The sequence below is a fragment of the Rhinichthys klamathensis genome, unplaced genomic scaffold (genome assembly GCF_029890125.1).
Source record: "Rhinichthys klamathensis goyatoka isolate OS25496 unplaced genomic scaffold, OSU_Roscu_1.1 h1tg000044l_1, whole genome shotgun sequence".
In the NCBI taxonomy this organism is placed as follows: Eukaryota; Metazoa; Chordata; class Actinopteri; order Cypriniformes; family Leuciscidae; genus Rhinichthys; species Rhinichthys klamathensis.
This window is the reverse complement of record NW_026606591.1, coordinates 356,088-375,889: the sequence shown is the minus strand read 5'-3', so window position 1 is coordinate 375,889 and position 19,802 is coordinate 356,088. Positions and strand designations below refer to the sequence as shown.

Genomic DNA, 19,802 nt, shown 5'->3' with positions numbered 1-19,802 from the left:
AAAACAGACTGGTTCATCTGACCAATCAGAGCAAAGTAGACCAATCACAACAGACTGGGTCATCTGACCAATCAGATCAAAGTAGACCAATCACAACAGACTGGGTCATCTGACCAATCAGAGCAGAGTAGACCAATCACAACAGACTGGGTCATCTGACCAATCAGATCAGAGTAGACCAATCACAACAGACTGGGTCATCTGACCAATCAGAGCAGAGAAGACCAATCACAACAGACTGGGTCATCTGACCAATCAGAGCAGAGAAGACCAATCACAACAGACTGGGTCATTTGACCAATCACAACAGACTGGGTCATCTGACCAATCAGAGCAGAGTAGATCAATCACAACAGACTGGGTCATCTGACCAATCACAACAGACTGGGTCATCTGACCAATCAGAGCAGAGAAGACCAATCACAACAGAGTGGGTCATTTGACCAATCAGAGCAGAGTAGACCAATCACAACAGACTGGGTCATCTGACCAATCAGAGCAGAGAAGACCAATCACAACAGACTGGGTCATTTGACCAATCAGAGCAGAGTAGACCAATCACAACAGACTGGGTCATTTGACCAATCAGAGCAGAGTAGACCAATCACAACAGACTGGGTCATTTGACCAATCAGAGCAGAGAAGACCAATCACAACAGACTGGGTCATCTGACCAATCACAACAGACTGGGTCATCTGACCAATCACAACAGAGTTAACCGTTATTTTGTCATCATTTTAAAATTGGTTTGTATTGGCATTTTGTTGAATGTGTGTGTGTGTGTGTGTGTGTGTGTGTGTGTGTGTGTGTGTCTATGTCGGACTAACCCATTTCACCTCTTCTTGAATTTGTTTGTGCGTGTGTGTCCAAACCGACGCATTGAACTAACTTCTTGTTGGATGTTTGCTTGTTTCTCTCTGTCGTTTCGTCTGGGAACGCTCAGCGGTCTCTTGGCCCAGGGAGAGGTTCCCCAATGGGACGACCCTGAAGCGGGATCCATAGCTATTAACAAGCCGGCGTCCCGCCACTTCTATCCCATCGCCCTTCTGCTCGTCAGCTCGCACCTGCTGGTGGTGTGGCTCATTTTAAGTCTTGTTTTTTTGCTTGCAAAATACCAATAAACTGCTGATTATGCTATAACCCAGCTGCGTCTAACTTCTTCCTTGCTTCCTTGAGTGGTTCTCTCTGTCTTCACCAATTACTCTGTGTTTCCAGGACTGGCTAATGTATGTTTACGGGGATTTGATGTTTTATCACTACTAGCAACTAACAGGTTTTGGGTAATATTTCTTTGTTTGAACCCTCATGTCTTCCACCCTCATGTTATTTTCTTAGTGAAGCATGAAATCTAAGTAGAGTACAGTGCAAAATGCCTGAATGTTCATTCTGAGTGAATCATTCCTTTAAATAAAACCAAAACCAAATGTTTTTTGTTGATCTTAAATCATTTGAGCAGATACATGTTTCCCATCAGAGGATGTTTTTGTTTTCGACTCGCTCTAAAGACACCATGAACGTCACAGATCTTTTGCATTACGCTTTCATAATTGAAGTGTCATTTATTGAGTGGATCTAAATGTTTCCTCATTCTTTGCATATTAACTGGCAGGTGGAAACACTGAAGCCTTTGCACTGTTGTTTTGGATAGTTTATGATTTCATCGTCCTCATCATCATCCCTTCCCTTTTTCTTTCTTTCTTCATCTTCCCCTCATCAGAGAAGGCTGCCGGATTGAGAATGTGCAAAAGAATATAAAGTGCAGAAAATATGCTTTCAACATGCTCCAGCTGATGGCCTTTCCCAAATACTACCGGCCTCCTGAAGGGACGTATGGGAAGGTGGACTCATGAAACACCAGTATTATTATCTATAGATGCAGTGAGGTTCAAAAGTCCACATTGAAAATCTTGGATTTAAAATTTTGTTTTAAAAAAAAAAGAGTAAAATAAACAATATGGAATTACTTTTTAAAAAAAAGTAAGAATTTATTTATAAATAATGCTTAAATGACAGAAGCACTTGAGCAAAACCTTATATAGCAAATACTTCATTGCCCGGTTTCACAGACGAGGTTTAAACCAAAAGTTTCAGACTAAAATGCATGTTTGAGCTGTTTTAACTGATAGCAACTCGCACTGATATTTCTTAAATTATGTCTGTCATTGTTTTGTCTGAAGATGCTCACCAGTAATGTTTTAAGGCATGTTTATAAAAGCTACATAAGTGTCTTATGCCTGGTTCGAATTACGCGATTTTTTTGTCTGTTACGATAGTCACTGTGTCAGATTACACGATTTTGAGTCCTAAAAACTTGTCGTGTCGTGGACAAGAAACATGTTGGACTTCAGGTTGCCGTGCCGTCTCACACGCACACATTCACTCGCACACACACACACACACGTTAAACATGCTAGTCTTTTTATCGTGATGTGGTGAAGCATCGCAGACGCGGTGTCGGATGTCGTCCTCTATGACACACTGTACGAGATGCCCGTTGTCGTTTAAGAATCCCCACGACACCCTTCGTCAAACGGATCGTGGTTTCTGTACCACAGTCCATTATAAACCACATCATGGATAAAGTTTCAGGTGAGGATCAAGGGTCTTAATATATAATATAATAATAGTAATCAGCTGATTGTCTCACGAACGTAACCAGCACATTCTCCCCACATAGCAAACCCATAATACAGCGAGGGAGAAGAACCACATGAAACTATGCAACTATATATTTTTTCTAACAGGGTAGTAAAAGTTTAGCTGGCTAATATGAGCTGTTACTGTGGCTGAGCTGTTCAAAGCGTTAAGGGCCGTTACATAGTCAACGCGAGCAAGCAACGCGAGCGACGAGAGCTACGCGCTCCTTTTCATAGTACACAAGCGTCACCGGCGATGCGTGAAATGCAATACAACGATCGCGCAGCAGAGGGTAGTAGAGTCTAGAGTCGGGTCACGTAAAATTCAGATCAAAATGGCAACTGAAGAGGAGTGCATATTGCTGATTTTACATCGGCGGCAACAAAGGATGTATACGAACAAGCTCGCATAACTTTCCTCTTCGCCCGCCATTGTATTCAAATCTTCTTCTTCTGTAAACATAATAATATACCTTTTTATGTACATTACTTGCAATGTCGCCCCCACCGACAACGCATAGTATTGCGTGCATCGGCGCGTCGCGTATCAAAAACTAGGATGACACATTTGGCTACGCATCGACGCATAATGGCGGCCGAAGCGTAGCGATGTGTAGCCTTGCGCACGCGTATGCGTACCGATGCGTTGACTATGTAAGGGCCCTTAAGCCTTGTTTAAACTCGACGCATCCGCATGAGCCCAAAGGTGCGCGCGGCAAAAATGACGTGATTGTAACAGCGCGCGCGCCTCCGCATCCCCTAGACACCACTTACTACACACAATAGGCTTTTTTTCTCTGATTTTGGAAACTCGATCGACTTAAAATGCTTCCAAGATCGACGGGTTGGTGATTCCTGTAACTGTTTTACGGTCAATGACAAGAGTAGCCTACTAATCAGCTGTCTCACGAACTTAACCAGCACATTTATCCCCACATAGCAAAGCCATAACACAGCGAGGGAGAAGAATTAAGTTACATGAAACAATCCAACTACATATTTACACCACTGACAAGGGAAAAGTCACTACTCACGGTGTTTATGACTAGCTTCTTCTAGCTTCCTGCGGCTTCTCTTTCAAGGTAGTGACGAAACGCGGTCTGTAGCGTTGTTTGTTCGCGTTCGGCTACTGTAGAAACATGACGTCACAATATGGCGACCTTCATAGAAGGGGATTCCCGCGCCTATGTAGATGTAAATGCCTCATTCTAAGGTAATAAAAACATTACGGTTTATTAAGTAAGTTCTTTATACACCACTGAACACATAGTTATGGATGTCATATTGCATTTCTGTTAATAGATACTCAAAAATGTTACACACTGCACCTTTAATTGACCTAAGGCCTAATCCTGGCTTAATCTAAACCCTGTCTGTGAAACCAGGCCAATTTCTTTTCATTTACATTTTCACTCACCATGTTGTAAGTTTCAGACTTTTGAACCCTGCTGTGTGCGTGTGTGTGTGTGTGTGTACAATATGTATATATACACACACATACAGTATGTGTGCATATGAACATTACATCCAATGAGGAGCAGAAAAGTTGCTTCTTTACATTTTTAAATGTTTTATGTTTTAAATATGCAGAATATATATTCACACAGAATCTTTTTTTATGGTTTCAAGAAACAATGCGGTGCATTATTTAAAAATTATTTAAAAATACTAAATGTAAACTATAGTAAATATATACTTCTTTCTTTTTTTACATGTCAAATGTGTACAAATGTTTTCTATTACAGGTGAAAAGAAAGCGATGGTTCTGAATATGTAGCTTTGAATGCCAAGTAGCTGTTTGCACCCGTCATCACGTCTGTATAGATGCGTCTCAACACCACAAACCTTTGGTTTTCTCTGTTTTCTTTTTGTATTGAGGCATTTCTGAAAGTGTGTACTGTATGTTTTTATAATTGTGTTGGTATATAAAGCCATTTCACTGTCATGTACGTTTTTTTATTATGATTCTTGGACATGTTTCTTAAATTTTGCACTTAATGTGTGGTATTTTTTAGATGCTTATCGCGGTACAGGTGGACCAGATTCATAATGACTGATCCTTCAAGCCAAACTAAATGTTTTGGAAGAAATGCAATGTGCCTTGCACGGTTGAGTTGGTCTGATTATTCTTGTTTGATCACATTCATGTTTGTCATCAGTCAGAACAGAACGTCTCTCTGGGACGAGTGACTTGCACTTTTCAGAAACAAACAAACGAGGAAAGAAAGAAAACACTTGACATTTTATCGCTGAACTTGTGCTGATCAGGTCGCTATGAAGTCAGCTGATACATTATGCTGTTGATCTTTTGCTATACGATAGTAATTTATTGCATCAGAAGTGGAAACCATTGGTTACAAACGTGCAGCCGCAACTTTCAGACGCCATCTTTTTTTCAGCTCAACGGTCACAGAATGGAAAGCACAGGATTGTGGGATATCAAACCTGGTATTAAGATGCGTTTCGGTCGATCGGATCGCAAGTGGACGACTCTAAATACAGGTGTAAAAGTCTAAACGTTTTTTTCGACCACCACTTCCAGAGGCATTTGAAAACTCATTCGACCGGATTGCTTTCATGGTGTCTTTTTTTACAGTGTACAAAGGAGAAATATTTTCTTTGACTACCACAGCTTCATTTTTCTTCTAAATTTGGTTCGATTTATGTTGGAACAATTAAAAAACAATTTGCTAATTGGGGAAGAGCTATAAACATAATTCAAGAGGTATAATTCAAGAGATATAATATAAGATGTTAAGACCGAAAACAAGTCTTAACATCTTATACAGTTTTGCTTAAGTAACGTTAAATGTATTTTGTTGATAATATAAAACAGTTGAGCGCAGGATACATAACGTACTTCAGCGGGTGTTACAGTGTCCGCCCCTCTTACTGGATGCGTTGTATTACAAAAATAATTAGATTCAGAAATAGTTACTGTTGTATGCATTGCCCATAACACATTGCCTGCTAAAGTAGTGCTGGCCTTCATTTGTCCTTTATGGGAGCTTGTTCATTCATAAGCACAGCAGTTTGTATAACCTCTTGACGGACAGTCCTCGGCTTTCAGGTCAGAGACCATTAAACGACGTTTCAGAAAGGAGGTTAAGTGAAAACTCTGAGTATGTTCACCCTGAAATGAGGGAAACTCTGGTGTTTTCCCCCCAGGAAACAAGACTAAATAAATATGTCATTTTTCATGTAAGGGATAATGTATAGCGAGGCGGTTGTTATAGCGACTACAACACCGACAGGCTGATTATGACCCCGACGCGAAGCAGAGGGTTCTTGAATCAGCCTGAAGGGGTTGTATTCGCTATAACAACCGCTTCGCTATACATTATCCCGCTTATTACATGGCTACCTACCAAATAAATCAATAATTTGACACAAAATATTGATTTAAAAAGGAGTTTATTGATTTAAAAACGATTGTATTGCTTCCGCTAAAGAAAATAGTCTGTTCCGTCTCTGAACTGCGTCCATGGCAACGCTCTGTTTTTCATGGCAACGGTGTGTTATACATGGCAGCGTCTGTTAACAAGAAATAACAGACCGCGCATTCTACATTAGAATTCAACCAAGCCATGTAATAAATGTAGAGAATGCATTTTGATTTAAGAATCTTCAGATATTTTGACTGGAAACAACAAGCCAAACATACTAAGAAAATCACTTTTTTGCAGTGCAGAAGACCTACATTCATTCATTGCGCATTTTTTTATCCTGACAAAAATGGCATGTCCTTTTATACTCTGTAGCTAGATGAGGAGGACTTCATTCATTCGTAGGGAGCTGCCTTGGCCTTGGCTTTTGGCTTGCTAAGTTGGGGACATTTAATATTCAACTATATTATTTATCTGCCTTACTTAAAGGGGTGGTTCAGGATTTTGGACATCGGACCTAATTTCCATGTTAGCCTGGGTGTTATTTATCAGTGGAGACAGTTTTCCAAAAAAAATTATCCATAGTTGAATCAGTTCGCCGGTGCTAGGCTAGCGCGAGTCAACGGTAACTGCTAGCCTGCCATTAAAAACAGTTTTACCCACTCCACAGTACACCAAAAGCAAATAAATTATAACGCCAGACTATCGATGTAAATGTCTGTTGAGAGAATAATGTTAGAAATCAAACTACCGTTTCATTGCATTGCAATAGTTATACTTTGTTCCCTGTATTTATTAGCACAGTCTACAGCAGCGGCGGAGTGATATGTAGTTACCTAGGCAACCGAGAGAGGTAGTGAGAGAGAGAGAGAGAGGTATAGACAGGTAGTATAGGTAGTCCCGACCATAGATATCCATAATAAAGGCTAGATGTCTTACGGCGGAGTCTCTATCGTCATCACCGGCGGCCATCTTGTCACAGGCAAGCTTTCTGGTGGGCTCTGTGGTGCCAGATGTGAAATGAGTGATCAGCACGAACACAAATACTCTTATCTCGTTGAAATATTGACGGATTTACAAACGGTTTGGTTTCTTACAAACGTTATTAACGTGGCTATAATTCTGGAATATTATTTATTGATACACTTATTATTCATAAGTGTGCAGTGTCATAACTACATCTCTGACGTTTATAACAAACCAAACCGTTTGAAAATCGGTGGAAAATTGAGCAAGTTATGGTTATTTAAGTACATGCACCATTAAAAAACAATGTTACGAGTGAGCGAGCTGCCTGTGACAAGATGGCCGCCAGGTGCAGACGTCAACCTCCACTGGCCAGCAGCGCGGACGAGACATCTAGCCTTTATTATGGATATCTATGGTCCCGACTGTAGTGCGCTTCGGTTCTGTGTTAACTTTTCGGCGCAGTACTACTAACCGGAGCAAAGTATAATTCCGCCGCTGCTGAGAAACTATAGTTCCTGTAAATGTAATGCGATCATTGAGATGCAAGAGTACTTTGATTTCTAACATTATTCTCTCAACAGACATTTACATCGATAGTCTGGCGTTATAATTTATTTGCTTTTGGTGTACTGTGGAGTGGGTAAAACTGTTTTTAATGGCAGGCTAGCAGTTACCGTTGACTCGCGCTAGCCTAGCACCGGCGAACTATGCAACTGGAACGACTGGATGAACTTTTTTTTTTTTAAACGGTCTCCACTGATAAATAACACCCAGGCTAACTTGGAAATTAGGTCCGATGTCCAAAATCCTGAACCACCCCTTTAAGGTGGACGATGACGCAATTTTCTTCTAGAAACAAACTTTGTTGTATTATTTTCATGTTATCACTGTGAAGCTGCTTTGATACAATCTCTAGGCCTATTGTAAAAAGCACTATATAAATAAAGGTGACTTGACTTGAGGTACATTTACATCGGGAGAGGATTTTTCTTCTTTTGCCAAATACCTTTATTTGAGTGGTACCATTTCAAATGGTAGTTTATATAACATCGAGGATGCAGAGCACATTAGTAAGGCCGAAGTACGCAGAGCGGGAAGGAGAGTGTGCCTCGCTCTCATGCTCTTCCTGAGAGTTTCTGTTGTTTCTTGAACAATCCCGCGAGAGCCATTTAAGAGGAGTTTCACAGGATTGCAGGTCAGTGGTGTATGTATGTAGCCATCGCTTTAAATGAGGCTAATCTGATAAATGGCGTTCACTTGATAACACATGGCTGCGACCTCTGGAAGTTAACCTAATCATTTCCATTTCCTTTAAGATCTCCAATGTGGTTGTTGGATGACATGCATATTCCCAATATCTCTCCTTCCGGAAATGAAACAGATTACTGTATGGAAGGATGTCAGATGGGTAGAGGTATATGCCCTTAAAGGGATAGTTCACCCAAAAATGAAAATTCTGTCAGTAACGTTAATTACTCGCCCTCATGTTGTTCCAACCCCGTAAGACTTTCGTTCATCTTCGGAACACAAATTAAGATATTTTTGATGAAATCTGAGAGCTGGATCACTCCTCCATAGGCTTCTTAAGGGATCGAAACTTGGCGGCCGAGAAAAGTTATGAAAGACATCGTTAAAACAGTCCGAGTGACGACAGTGACTCAATCTTAAGTTTATCAAGCGACGAGAATACTTTTTGTGCGCAAAAAACAAACAAAAATAACGACTTTATTCAACTATTCACTTCCTTCTCTGTACGGCCGTGATATTTCACGTAGTGAAACTACGCAAAGCTTCTAGGTTGTACGTCACGCATCACACACACATGACCAGCGTCGGCCAATAGTGAGCCTACGTGTGACGTGCAACCTAGAAATCTTGCGTAGTTTCACTACGTGAAATATCACGGCCGTACAGAGAAGGAAATGAATAGTTGAATAAAGTCGTTATTTTTGTTTGTTTTTTTGCGCACAAAAAGTATTCTCGTCGCTTGATAAACTTAAGATTGAGCCACTGTAGTCACTCAGACTATTTTAACAATGTCTTTTATAACTTTTCTGCGCCGGCCAGTTTCGACCCCTTAAGAAGCCTATATGGAGGAGTGATCCAGCTCTCAGATTTAATCAAAAATATCTTAATTTGTGTTCTGAAGATGAACGAAAGTCTTACTGGGTTGGAACAACATGAGGGCGAGTGATTACTGACAGAATCTTAATTTTTGGGTGAACTAACCCTTTAACCACCTGTTAGGCCTACACACAAATTATTCACTATTTTTTTGGTGCACTATTTATTTATTTCCTACGAATACAAAAGTAACAGTAACAGCCCTTTTACACCTATAAAGATAACTATATTAGCCTGGAGGACATTTAATTATGTGAAAAGAGCATTAGACTATGGAAAAAGCTACTGCACATTTTAACAGACACTGAATGATATTTATTTAATATGTCAAATGTTTGTAAAGTCAGACTCAATCAGATCAACGTGTGATCGTCAACGAGTGGATTTCTGAGCTGAGTGAGTGAGTGGAGGCGGGGCTCATTTGCATATTCATAGAACCGCGTATACTAAATGAGGCAAGGGTGTCGAGTTACATTCAAGCTATTTTAAGGAATGAATAATAATTTTTTCATTTTAGTGATCAAAAATGAGTTTTAAGGGAAAACAAATATTGACTGCAGGGGGACTTTAACCCTCCTTATTGAAACGGGCCATGATCAAACCACAGCATCAACCAGCTCAACATCAGGTAAGCACCTAAATAACTCATGCTGAAATAATTCAATCATTATTTTCAACTTACTGATAACATGAACAAGTAGTTGGCTCACATGGGACAGGCGTGGAGTTCACAGAACACTTCCACAGGAAATTCCTGCTTGGATAAGCAAAATAATATATCTTTGTTCCTCAAAGTTAGAAATAATGATATCAGCCCTTACGTTTCCTCCTTTCCGATTTCTTTTTTTTAAATCCTTTTGTAATCCACTTCAGAGCAAATGCATAAATATTGAGACAAGAAACCTCAACATGCCAACAAACAACCGTTTCTGTTAATAAAACATGCTTTAATGTAGCAATACATGGAATATAAAACTATATAAAAGCTATATTACATCAAACAATTTTTAATATTTCACCTTAAAATTCTGTACATTTAGAAGACATTTACAGTTCAACAATTATTCACAAAACCCCTTTGTTAAAAAATATATTCTTACAGTATTAACAAAGTGACACTTTCAGAGTGATATAAATAGTGATATAAAAAAAAAAGATAATAGCATAATTTAAAATGATAATAGATAAATGAGCTTATTGTACATGCAATCAGTGAGATAAAGTATGATTCTAAACACATGTTGCATTCTGTTCTCCCTGGCAAACTGAAGACAGTTTCTGGAGGAATGTCTTCATCCTCTCAAAGAAAACCATGGAGTTGGTGAGTTCCTGTTCACAGTAGTATGTTTTCCCTATACACTTCTGTAGAAACAGTCCAAACACAAACTCATTAGCAGCATGACCATCATTTATTGTTATACATATCAACATCATTCACAATTGAAGATTCGGATCCTTCCCGATTCATGACTGTGAACTTAAATTGGAATTACAGGACAATTCGTTTAAAAAAATCAGCCCACTAGAAATTAAGTTGTGGAACAAACATTGAATCAATTTGAACTAATTGCGCACAACTTTCTATATATTATTTAGCAATAATATTCCACACAAGTGTACTAATAATTAATAGATTATATATATATATATATATATATATTTTTTTTTAAGTATTACTTCACCCAAAGAATTGACTCACCCTCACAGCCAAACACAATTGGAGTTAGAATAAAAAATATCCTGGCTTTCCAAGCTGTATATGGGAGTAAATGTGGGATGAAGCCCATAAAAGTGCATACATCCATCATGAAAGTAATCCATACAACTCCAGGGGGTTATTAAAGGCCTTCTGAGGCGAAGCCATGCGTTTGTGTAAGAAAAATATACATTTATATAACTTAATAAACTATAATCACTGGCTTACGGCAACGTTCAAGAGAGAGTTGCGTTCCGGCGGAAGAGTGACCTCTGACCCGACGCATTAGCCAGGATATTTATGTTATAACTCTGACTGTGTTCGTCGGAAAGAAGAAAGTCATACACACCTAGGATGGCTTGAGGGCGAGTAAATCATTGGGCTAATTTAAAATTTTTGGGTGACCTGTTATTTTAAATTGCAAATTTCTGTAGTGTCATTTCAAAGGTTGATTATTAATATAATCTAATGTTTCTAGAAATACTCCATATATTGTGTGTAGACATGTTTATATGGAAGTTTGTTTCCACCACAGAATGAAAAATAATAAAGGTAATTGCGACTTTTTATCTCACAATTCTGACTTTTTTTCTCAGAATTGCGAGATATAAAGTCAGAATTGCGTGATATAAAGTCAGAATTGCGTGATATAAAATCGCAATTGCGTGTTATAAAGTCAGAGTTGCGAGATATAAAGTCAGAATTGCGAGATATAAAGTCAGAATATATTGATATAAAGTCGCAATTGCGTGTTGTAAAGTCAGAATTGCGTGAAATAAAGTCGCAATTGCGTGTTATAAAGTCAGAATATATTGATAAAAAGTCGCAATTGCAGGTTATAAAGTCAGAGTTGCGAGATATAAAGTCAGAATACATTGATAAAAAGTCGCAATTGCAGGTTATAAAGTCAAGAGTTGTGAGATATAAAGTCAGAATTGCGAGATATAAAGTCGGAATTGCGTGAAATAAAGTCGCAATTACGTGTTATAAAGTCAGAATTTATTGATATAAAATCGCAATTGCGTGTTATAAAGTCAGAGTTGCGAGATATAAAGTCAGAATTGCGAGATATAAAGTCAGAATATATTGATATAAAGTCGCAATTGCGTGTTGTAAAGTCAGAATTGCGTGAAATAAAGTCGCAATTGCGTGTTATAAAGTCAGAATATATTGATAAAAAGTCGCAATTGCAGGTTATAAAGTCAGAGTTGCGAGATATAAAGTCAGAATACATTGATAAAAAGTCGCAATTGCAGGTTATAAAGTCAAGAGTTGTGAGATATAAAGTCAGAATTGCGAGATATAAAGTCGGAATTGCGTGAAATAAAGTCGCAATTACGTGTTATAAAGTCAGAATTTATTGATATAAAGTCACAATTGCAGGTTATAAAGTCAGAATTGATTGATATAAAGTCGCAATTGCGTGTTATAAAGTCAGAATTGCGAGATATAAAGTCAGTCTTTTTCCCCCTTAGAATTGGCCTGATAACTCACAATTGCGAGTTTATATCTCACAATTCTGAGAAAAGATGTCAGAATTTCGAGATATAGACTCGCAATTGCGAGATATGAAGTCAGAATTGTGAGATAAAAAGTCTCAATTCTGTCTTTTTTTCTCGCAATTGCGACTTTATTTCTCAGAATTGCGACTTTATTTCTCACAATTCTGACTTCATATCTCGCAATTGTGAGATAAAAAGTCGCAATTATTATTATTTTTTTATTCAGTGGCGGAAACAAGCTTCCATATGTTTATGAGTCATTTATGCTGCAAAAAAAAAAAAAAATTATTTTAAAAAATGAGTTACAATTCTGCTGCCTCGATATTTAGTTAACTCTGAATGATGCACAACCCCGACACACACACACACATTGTGGTCATCGCTTTGACTTGCAGTTCTTATGCAGACTTACATAATAGTCTAAAGATTCCTCTATCATGGGCTGGTGTTTGTTAGAATTTGTTGGGTCTTCTTCATGCAAGAGAACGTTCATCTCCATCAGAAAACAGTCGAGAAGCTTATATGTGCATTCCTGCAAAACAAACAGAATGACACTGGATTGGGTTTATGCAGGACTCCATGCCAGTGTTACTAAACTCATTTGTTTGCTTACATTTCGTCCACATGTTTTCATTTCCTTTACTTATGTAAGTGAACTTACATTGATATTCTCAGTATTTGGAGTGTACAAGGTTGCATCAGATTTCTGGAAAAGATGATGTTTGGAAATTAGGATTATGAATGATAAAGCCAGATGGTTTATATATATATATATATATATATATATATATATATATATATATATATAAGCAGGTAAAAGGCTGCACAAAACAAAGGTATTGTGACACAAAACTAAGATAAATCGACTGTGCAGTTTCTCCTTAAGTTGCACAATCCATTAAAATATCATATTTCACGCTTACGTTGAATAAATGCTCCGTCTTTTCTAGTGCGTTCTGGAGGTCTCGCAGCGCCTGCATTGCATGACCTTCAGCCATGGGCAATAGAGCACTTAGACAGCTGAACATACACAACACACATAAACAGAATCGTTATATGACATCAGTTAGAAATGCTCAATAATCCTGCAATCACAAGCCATTATAATTGCTTAACCACCATTACACACGACACACATGCAATGCCACGTGCTGGGATCTCAACTAACGAGTAACAGACATTTAGCCGTTTACCACTTTCATTACCCTTTATTCCCCACCCCTGTGTTTCACTGCGTTCTGTTGCTCTTTTGAACATAAAGCTTATGTTTATGCACAAACCGTGACACAATAATGCAGCTTATGGCTCTGTTCCTAAACCTAGTGCGCTGCTTTGCTGTCATCCAAGAGCACTTTTAATCGACTGATTCGAAACACTTAAAAGTTGATGTTTTTTAATTCAGTTTCTTCTGCTCACCAAGTCTGCATTTATTTAACCAAAAATAGTGAAAATGGAAATATTATTACAATTCATAATAACTGTTTTCTATGTGAATATATTGTCAAATGTAATTTATTCCTGTGATCAAAGCTGAATTTTCAGCATCATTACTCCAGTGTTCAGTGTCACATGATCCTTCAGAAATCACTCTAATATGCTGATGTGATGCTCAATAAACATTTATGATTATTATCAGTGATGAAATACATCTGATTTCCATAGAGGCTGGTCATATCATGTTACTAAACTAATAACACAGCCCTCTAATAAGCAGAAAATATCCACGGCACACAGATGTTCACCAGAATAGTGCATTGTAATCAGATACTTTCTTGGTATTTTAATGAATTATGACTATTAATAATCGACATTTCACTTTTTTCAGTAAGCCTAATGCATTGTATGTGCACTTTGTGGCCAGAAGAAGGTATTTAAACTTTCAGAAGAAAAACTTCAATAGAACTTTAAAGGCACTTCATATATGGATCATTTCATGGATTTAGTCCAAAAAAGTCATTTTGTTTTAATGAATTTTTAGGTTTTTAATTCATTTTTATATCAATTAAACAGCTCGTAAACATACTTTATCACCAACATTTTTTAAATAACCCAAAACATGAAAGTATTATGCAATAATTTAAGACATTTCTCCTTTATATAAAACCTTTAACTCTTTCCCCGCCAGCGTTTTTGAACATTTTCACAAAACAAAATGGCCGCTGGAATATTTTCTTGCATGAATATCTGAACATGCAATATATCAAAGGAAAGAACAGAGCAAAACAAAACAACCCGTTTTATTCTAGCTTCGTGCATTCTTTTTTATCAACACTTAAATGTTTGTAAGTTTCATAAATAGAAGAAAAAGCTGAGAAAATCATGTTTTTGTTAGTCTACAATCGCTTGTTTCTGCTTCTTCTTCTCCTGTGTTTTGATCAGGAGGTTCAGTGGTCTTTCAGAAGATGTGTAATAGCGCCCCCTACCGTATAACTGTGAAAACACAGATTGCCGGAAATTTCCATCAATGGCGGGGAAAGAGTTAAAAGTGAGTCAAGTTTTATACAACTTTTTTTTCATTACCATTGTGATGATAGAACTGAAATCTAAATCTGATATCTAGGTCACAATTCTCCACCCTTTCCATTGTAAGAAAATTGAAAAGGCCAAACAACTTGGTGCCAATTGCAGACAGTAGTGTGGTTTGCTCCCGGCACGGCGAGGCAGAGATTGCTCTTGTAGATTCATATTACAAGTCGAGTGGGAATTTGATGAAGACGTGCACACTTAGCTAATGCACTCTGTATTTGGGGCGGCACCAGATAAAGGGCCATTTAAACTGGACTTCAGAAATCACAGATGATTCAACGCATCTAGTGCGTCACATTGCTCACATCACATGGTGATGTTGTCACGAGTTTATAATGGTTGAGATACAGCCCATAAAGAGTCAAAAGTCCAATTAGACAAATGTCATATGTATATATATATATAAAATGAGGGTAGATCTGAACTGTGTTCTCAGGTTTTTTTCTTTCATAAACATCAGGTCGGGGAAAGTTGTCATGTGTTATATATTATTATGTTATACAAATGACTCAGCACAACTTCTCATGGCCACAACGACTGGTTTTCAATCAATTTTGCTGTTTCAAGAATTGTTCTCGCGCATACGTCGTGAACTCACTCAGAGGCCCACTCGTAAGAAAATTAATTGTTATTAAAAGTCGTTATTTTTGGGGGGTTTTTGCACACAAAAAGTATTCTCGTAATATAATTTTCCTTTTTGGGTGAACTATCCCTTTAAATTATCAACATGACCTGTTATTGGGGCGTATTGTCACAAAAGGTGTTAAATTTCGTATTTATTTCCCAGTGCAATAATAATGATTTTTCGGCGTTGTAATAAAATAAAGATTATTGGGAGAATGTTTTAGAAGAAAACACTATATCAGTCAAAAATGCACATTTAATTCAATGTGTTAACTGTCATTTCTTTGTGCAATTTCTAAGTGAAAATTGTTTCTACACTGATTTTTTTTTTTCCCTCGCACAACTGGTTTCTGCAACCCACTCTATGGTTTGTGCAAGATTTACACATAATTAGCAAAAGAAATAAGCAGTCTAATTTCTTAGATATACCTCAGAATTAAGATAGAATTCCAAACCTCTGAGTTCAAAAGGCATTCCATGTGATTCTCAAAGCACCAAGGGTTACAAACACATCTTCCAGTTCTCTGTAAGAAATCACACACTTTTTTTAATACTCGGAACAGAAGCATTAAAACTCCCACAGATAGAGAAGTGATTCTGTCATTTGTTGGAAAGAATAACACTTGCTGGAAACAAAGTGCACAGTATGTGGAAACACAAATGCTGAACTACTGTAAATAAATACACAAGGGTATCATTAATTGAGAAACACTGGCAAAGCAATACAGTTTAGTGTTTACCGAGTGAACATGCATGTTTCTGGCAAGCCATTTATTCCTTAAAGCTATATAGTATGAAGAATGTTCAGCAAACCAAATGATTCAGTTGAATAAATGGAAAAAAACTAATAAATTTTACCGAACAATGACTTTGTTTTTGATGACGCGATCAAATGCCAACCAGCGTAGAGTGAGAGGCGAGCACGTTATATATCGTTATCATGAAATCAAATTTAGCACTTTTCAATGCAATTTTTTTTTTTTTTTAGGCATTGAAAGTACGTTACATTATTTCAGCAGTTAGTTACAGGCCTAATATAGGCTATTGAAGAGGGGGGGGCTCAAAGATGGCAAAATACTAATATTTTTAGTTTCATATTTTTTTTATTTTACGTTATATTGCGCGTTTTAGGTATAATGTCAGCTGGAATGTTAAAAATAAATATTTTTTTAAATTGTAGTTTTTTCTTTAAAAAGCACATTGACTATTAAATTTATGCAATGGTGAAAAATTGGCGAAATAAATGGGAAAAAATGCACACAAAAAAACTTTCATGCAAGTGTTTCCTTTCGATGCATCACTAGTTAATTATTAGTAATCGGTATCAATTTCAGTTTCACTTATAACTTTTCATTCCATACTAGTACTTACATATTAGATATTACTACTTATAGTATTCTCACTGGTAACAAAGTAAATTTTTGCCATTGAATTGTAGTTTAGATATCAACAATTTGCTTCCGATTTTCTTTTTACCAGTAACTATTCATTAAGTACTTATATTTGTTATAATATCTTCATTCAAATGGATTTTGTTAACCGTTCCAGTTTTCCTAGTACGAATAAAGACACTAATCCCTACAATAAGTAACATTTAAAAGCTTAGTAAAAAGTCAAATGTATCAGTAAAGTAAAAATTAGTCAAATTAAAAATGATACTAGTAACTATTGGATTACTTACTACTAGTAACATAATAGCCTATATATGCTTTAGTTTAAAAGAATGTTAGATATTAAAATGGCTTGCCATAAAGACTCACAGAAATGAATAGTGAGCAATATTTCAAGATCAACAAGCAATGTGAAGTGCGCGTGCACCTGCAAGCCTGATCGAGTCATTTCAGGTGAATATTGACATGCAAACCTTAAAGTACGTTTTCATCGTTGTATTTAACGCTTTAGTGCACAATGTGCGCACTGTAATCTGATGTCTATATATAACATAATATAATAGCAAAAACGCAGTAGCGTATATATAAAGTAAAATGCCCAAAATGTATGCTGTAAAATAGATTTATAACATATTTAATAGATTTTAGCCTTCTTTGTACATATTAAAATTATTTTTTAAATAGATAGCAGATATATCCTAAATACATTTCAGCAAGAATAGAATGTCTATAAATGTCCAATTGAAAATGTCTCCCTGCATATTTTATATACGTTGAAATGGGACGTTTTACAAGCATGCTGTTCGACTTCGACATATTTACGTGGTTCAAATATATTTTGTAGATCATCTGACATTTCACTCACAACGGGTCATACATGATCACCATTAATGCATTCAACACATTAATTTGCCAATCTCTGAGCGACATTAAAGTTCACCGCCAGTGCTCATTTCCTACCCTTGCTTTTAGTTTTGGTGGCCTATTCCAAAATCCTGCGATGAAGGCGATGAAAAGGGTCATTAAAATCATCGAAACGAGCTTGTTGGTAGGCCAACCACAACAGTTGCGTGAAGTTCACATGATCTCGCTATGTAAAAGTCCTGGTGGTATGTCATGGATGTGTAGAAAATCCTATTGATTACTCCAGTTGGATATTAATCCATGAGTGCACACTGAAGGCTTGTTCCTCCGAGTGCGCACTGAGCAAATCTGCAACTGAAAACACTCAGTGTTTCACTCACTCACACACACACACACACACGCCCGCCCATTGCAGCCTGTGTTGACGGAGCTCTTTCACTTTAAGAACATGCGTGTTTTCTGTAGCAAATGCAACGCGAGTCCTCTTCCTTATATGTAACTCAGCAACAGGTTTGTTTGGGTGTTAAACATACATAATAATCTCAGATACATAAAGAAACAAGCTAATGTACGCGAATCGCTGTTGGAAGCAGAGGTTTAAAGTCCACTGACATAACAAGACCTCGAGATACGGTTGTTTAAGGACTTGCAATTAAGTCACATATGAGTTGTTAAATATGTAATTTGTGAAAGAAATGAATAGCAGTTTGGAGAAATACGATTAAAAAGATTTTCCACTCACATGAGATGAAGACTCCAGTCATTAATCTTGAACTTGAAGAAAATCTGTTTTATTTTATGTAGAGCTGTTCGCCCCCTTATGGGCCATGTTGACATCACATGACCACGTGATGAGCAATTTACTACTAACTAATAACCATAAAATTAAGTTATTTAGTCAGTGCTGCAAGCGCTTTAGAAAACCTAAACATAGTTAGCAAACAATAGGCCTATAATAAACACACCACAGAGGTAATTGAAAAATGTTCAAACAAGCAGCCAGCGGACAGCACAAACCACAGACTGCATTTAAAGGGTTAGCTCACCCAAAAATGAAAATGATGTCATTAATGACTCACCCTCGTGTCGTTCCAAGCCCGTAAGACCTCCGTTTCTTCGGAATACAGTTTAAGATATTTTAGATTTAGTCCGAGAGCTTTCTGTCCTCCATTGAAAATGTATGTACGGTATACTGTCCTTGTCCAGAAAGGAGATAAAGACATCATCAAAGTAGTCCATGTGACATCAGTGGGTTAGTTAGAATGTTTTGAAGCATCGAAAATACATTTTGGTCCAAAAATCACAAAAACTACGACTTTATTCAGCATTGTATTGTCTTCCGGTTCTGTTGTGGATCCGCGTTCAGTGCCGCCGCTGACGTAAGACGCTGCTGACATGTGTCTGGTGTGTGTGTGTGTGTGTGTATTCTGGTTCTGTTGTGGATCCGCGTTCAGTGCCGCCGCTGACGTAAGACGCTGCTGACGTGTGTCTGGTGTGTGTGTGTGTGTGTGTGTGTGTGTGTGTCTGGTGCGCCCGAGCTTCGTTTACAGTCTGAGGGAGACGCACGCTGGAAACAAAACAATCTTGACAAACATGTCTAAGGATTTCCACACAGAGGAAGACTTGCATTTTTTTGCCCAGCCATATTTATTTGAACCCGAATACACGGACGCACCAGACACATGTCAGCAGCGTCTTACGTCAGCAGCGGCACTGAACGCGGATCCACAACAGAACCGGAAGACAATACAATGCTGAATAAAGTCGTCGTTTTTGTGATTTTTGGACCAAAATGTATTTTCGATGCTTCAAAACATTGTATCTAACCCACTGATGTCACATGGACTACTTTGATGATGTCTTTATTTCTTTTCTGGACAAGGACAGTATACCGTACATACATTTTCAATGGAGGGACAGAAAGCTCTCGGACTAAATCTAAAATATCTTAAACTGTGTTCCGAAGATGAACGGAGGTCTTACGGGCTTGGAACAACATGAGGGCGAGTCATTAATGACATCATTTTCATTTTTGGGTGAACTAACCCTTTAAGAGTGTCTATTAGGGTTGTGTGTGGGTTTA

General features: G+C 37.6%; 2 protein-coding genes across 6 annotated transcripts in view; one reads left to right on the top strand and one right to left on the bottom strand.

Moving 5' to 3' along the window:
• inpp4b (inositol polyphosphate-4-phosphatase type II B) overlaps nucleotides 1-1,926 on the top strand; it is a 204,401-nt gene extending 202,475 nt beyond the window's left edge. For 4 of the 5 annotated variants that reach the window (XM_056247209.1, XM_056247210.1, XM_056247213.1 and 1 more), the window contains one exon: nucleotides 945-1,141. In XM_056247209.1, the coding sequence (XP_056103184.1) occupies nucleotides 945-1,122 (178 nt within the window). In that variant the 3' untranslated portion in view covers nucleotides 1,123-1,141. Of the gene's footprint in view, nucleotides 1-944; nucleotides 1,142-1,718 lie in introns of those variants that run through there. The other variant, XM_056247211.1, reaches the window with a different exon arrangement.
• An 8,116-nt stretch (nucleotides 1,927-10,042) lies between these two features.
• On the bottom strand, nucleotides 10,043-18,117 carry il15 (interleukin 15). Its single transcript, XM_056247225.1, has 6 exons — nucleotides 17,816-18,117; nucleotides 15,894-15,988; nucleotides 13,238-13,334; nucleotides 12,976-13,020; nucleotides 12,695-12,846; nucleotides 10,043-10,461 (listed from the first exon to the last, which is right to left on the bottom strand). Exons 1-6 carry the CDS (start codon nucleotides 17,885-17,887, stop codon nucleotides 10,347-10,349), a joined length of 576 nt encoding a protein of 191 aa, XP_056103200.1. The 5' UTR covers nucleotides 17,888-18,117; the 3' UTR covers nucleotides 10,043-10,346.
• Between the last annotated feature and the right edge of the window lie 1,685 nt (nucleotides 18,118-19,802).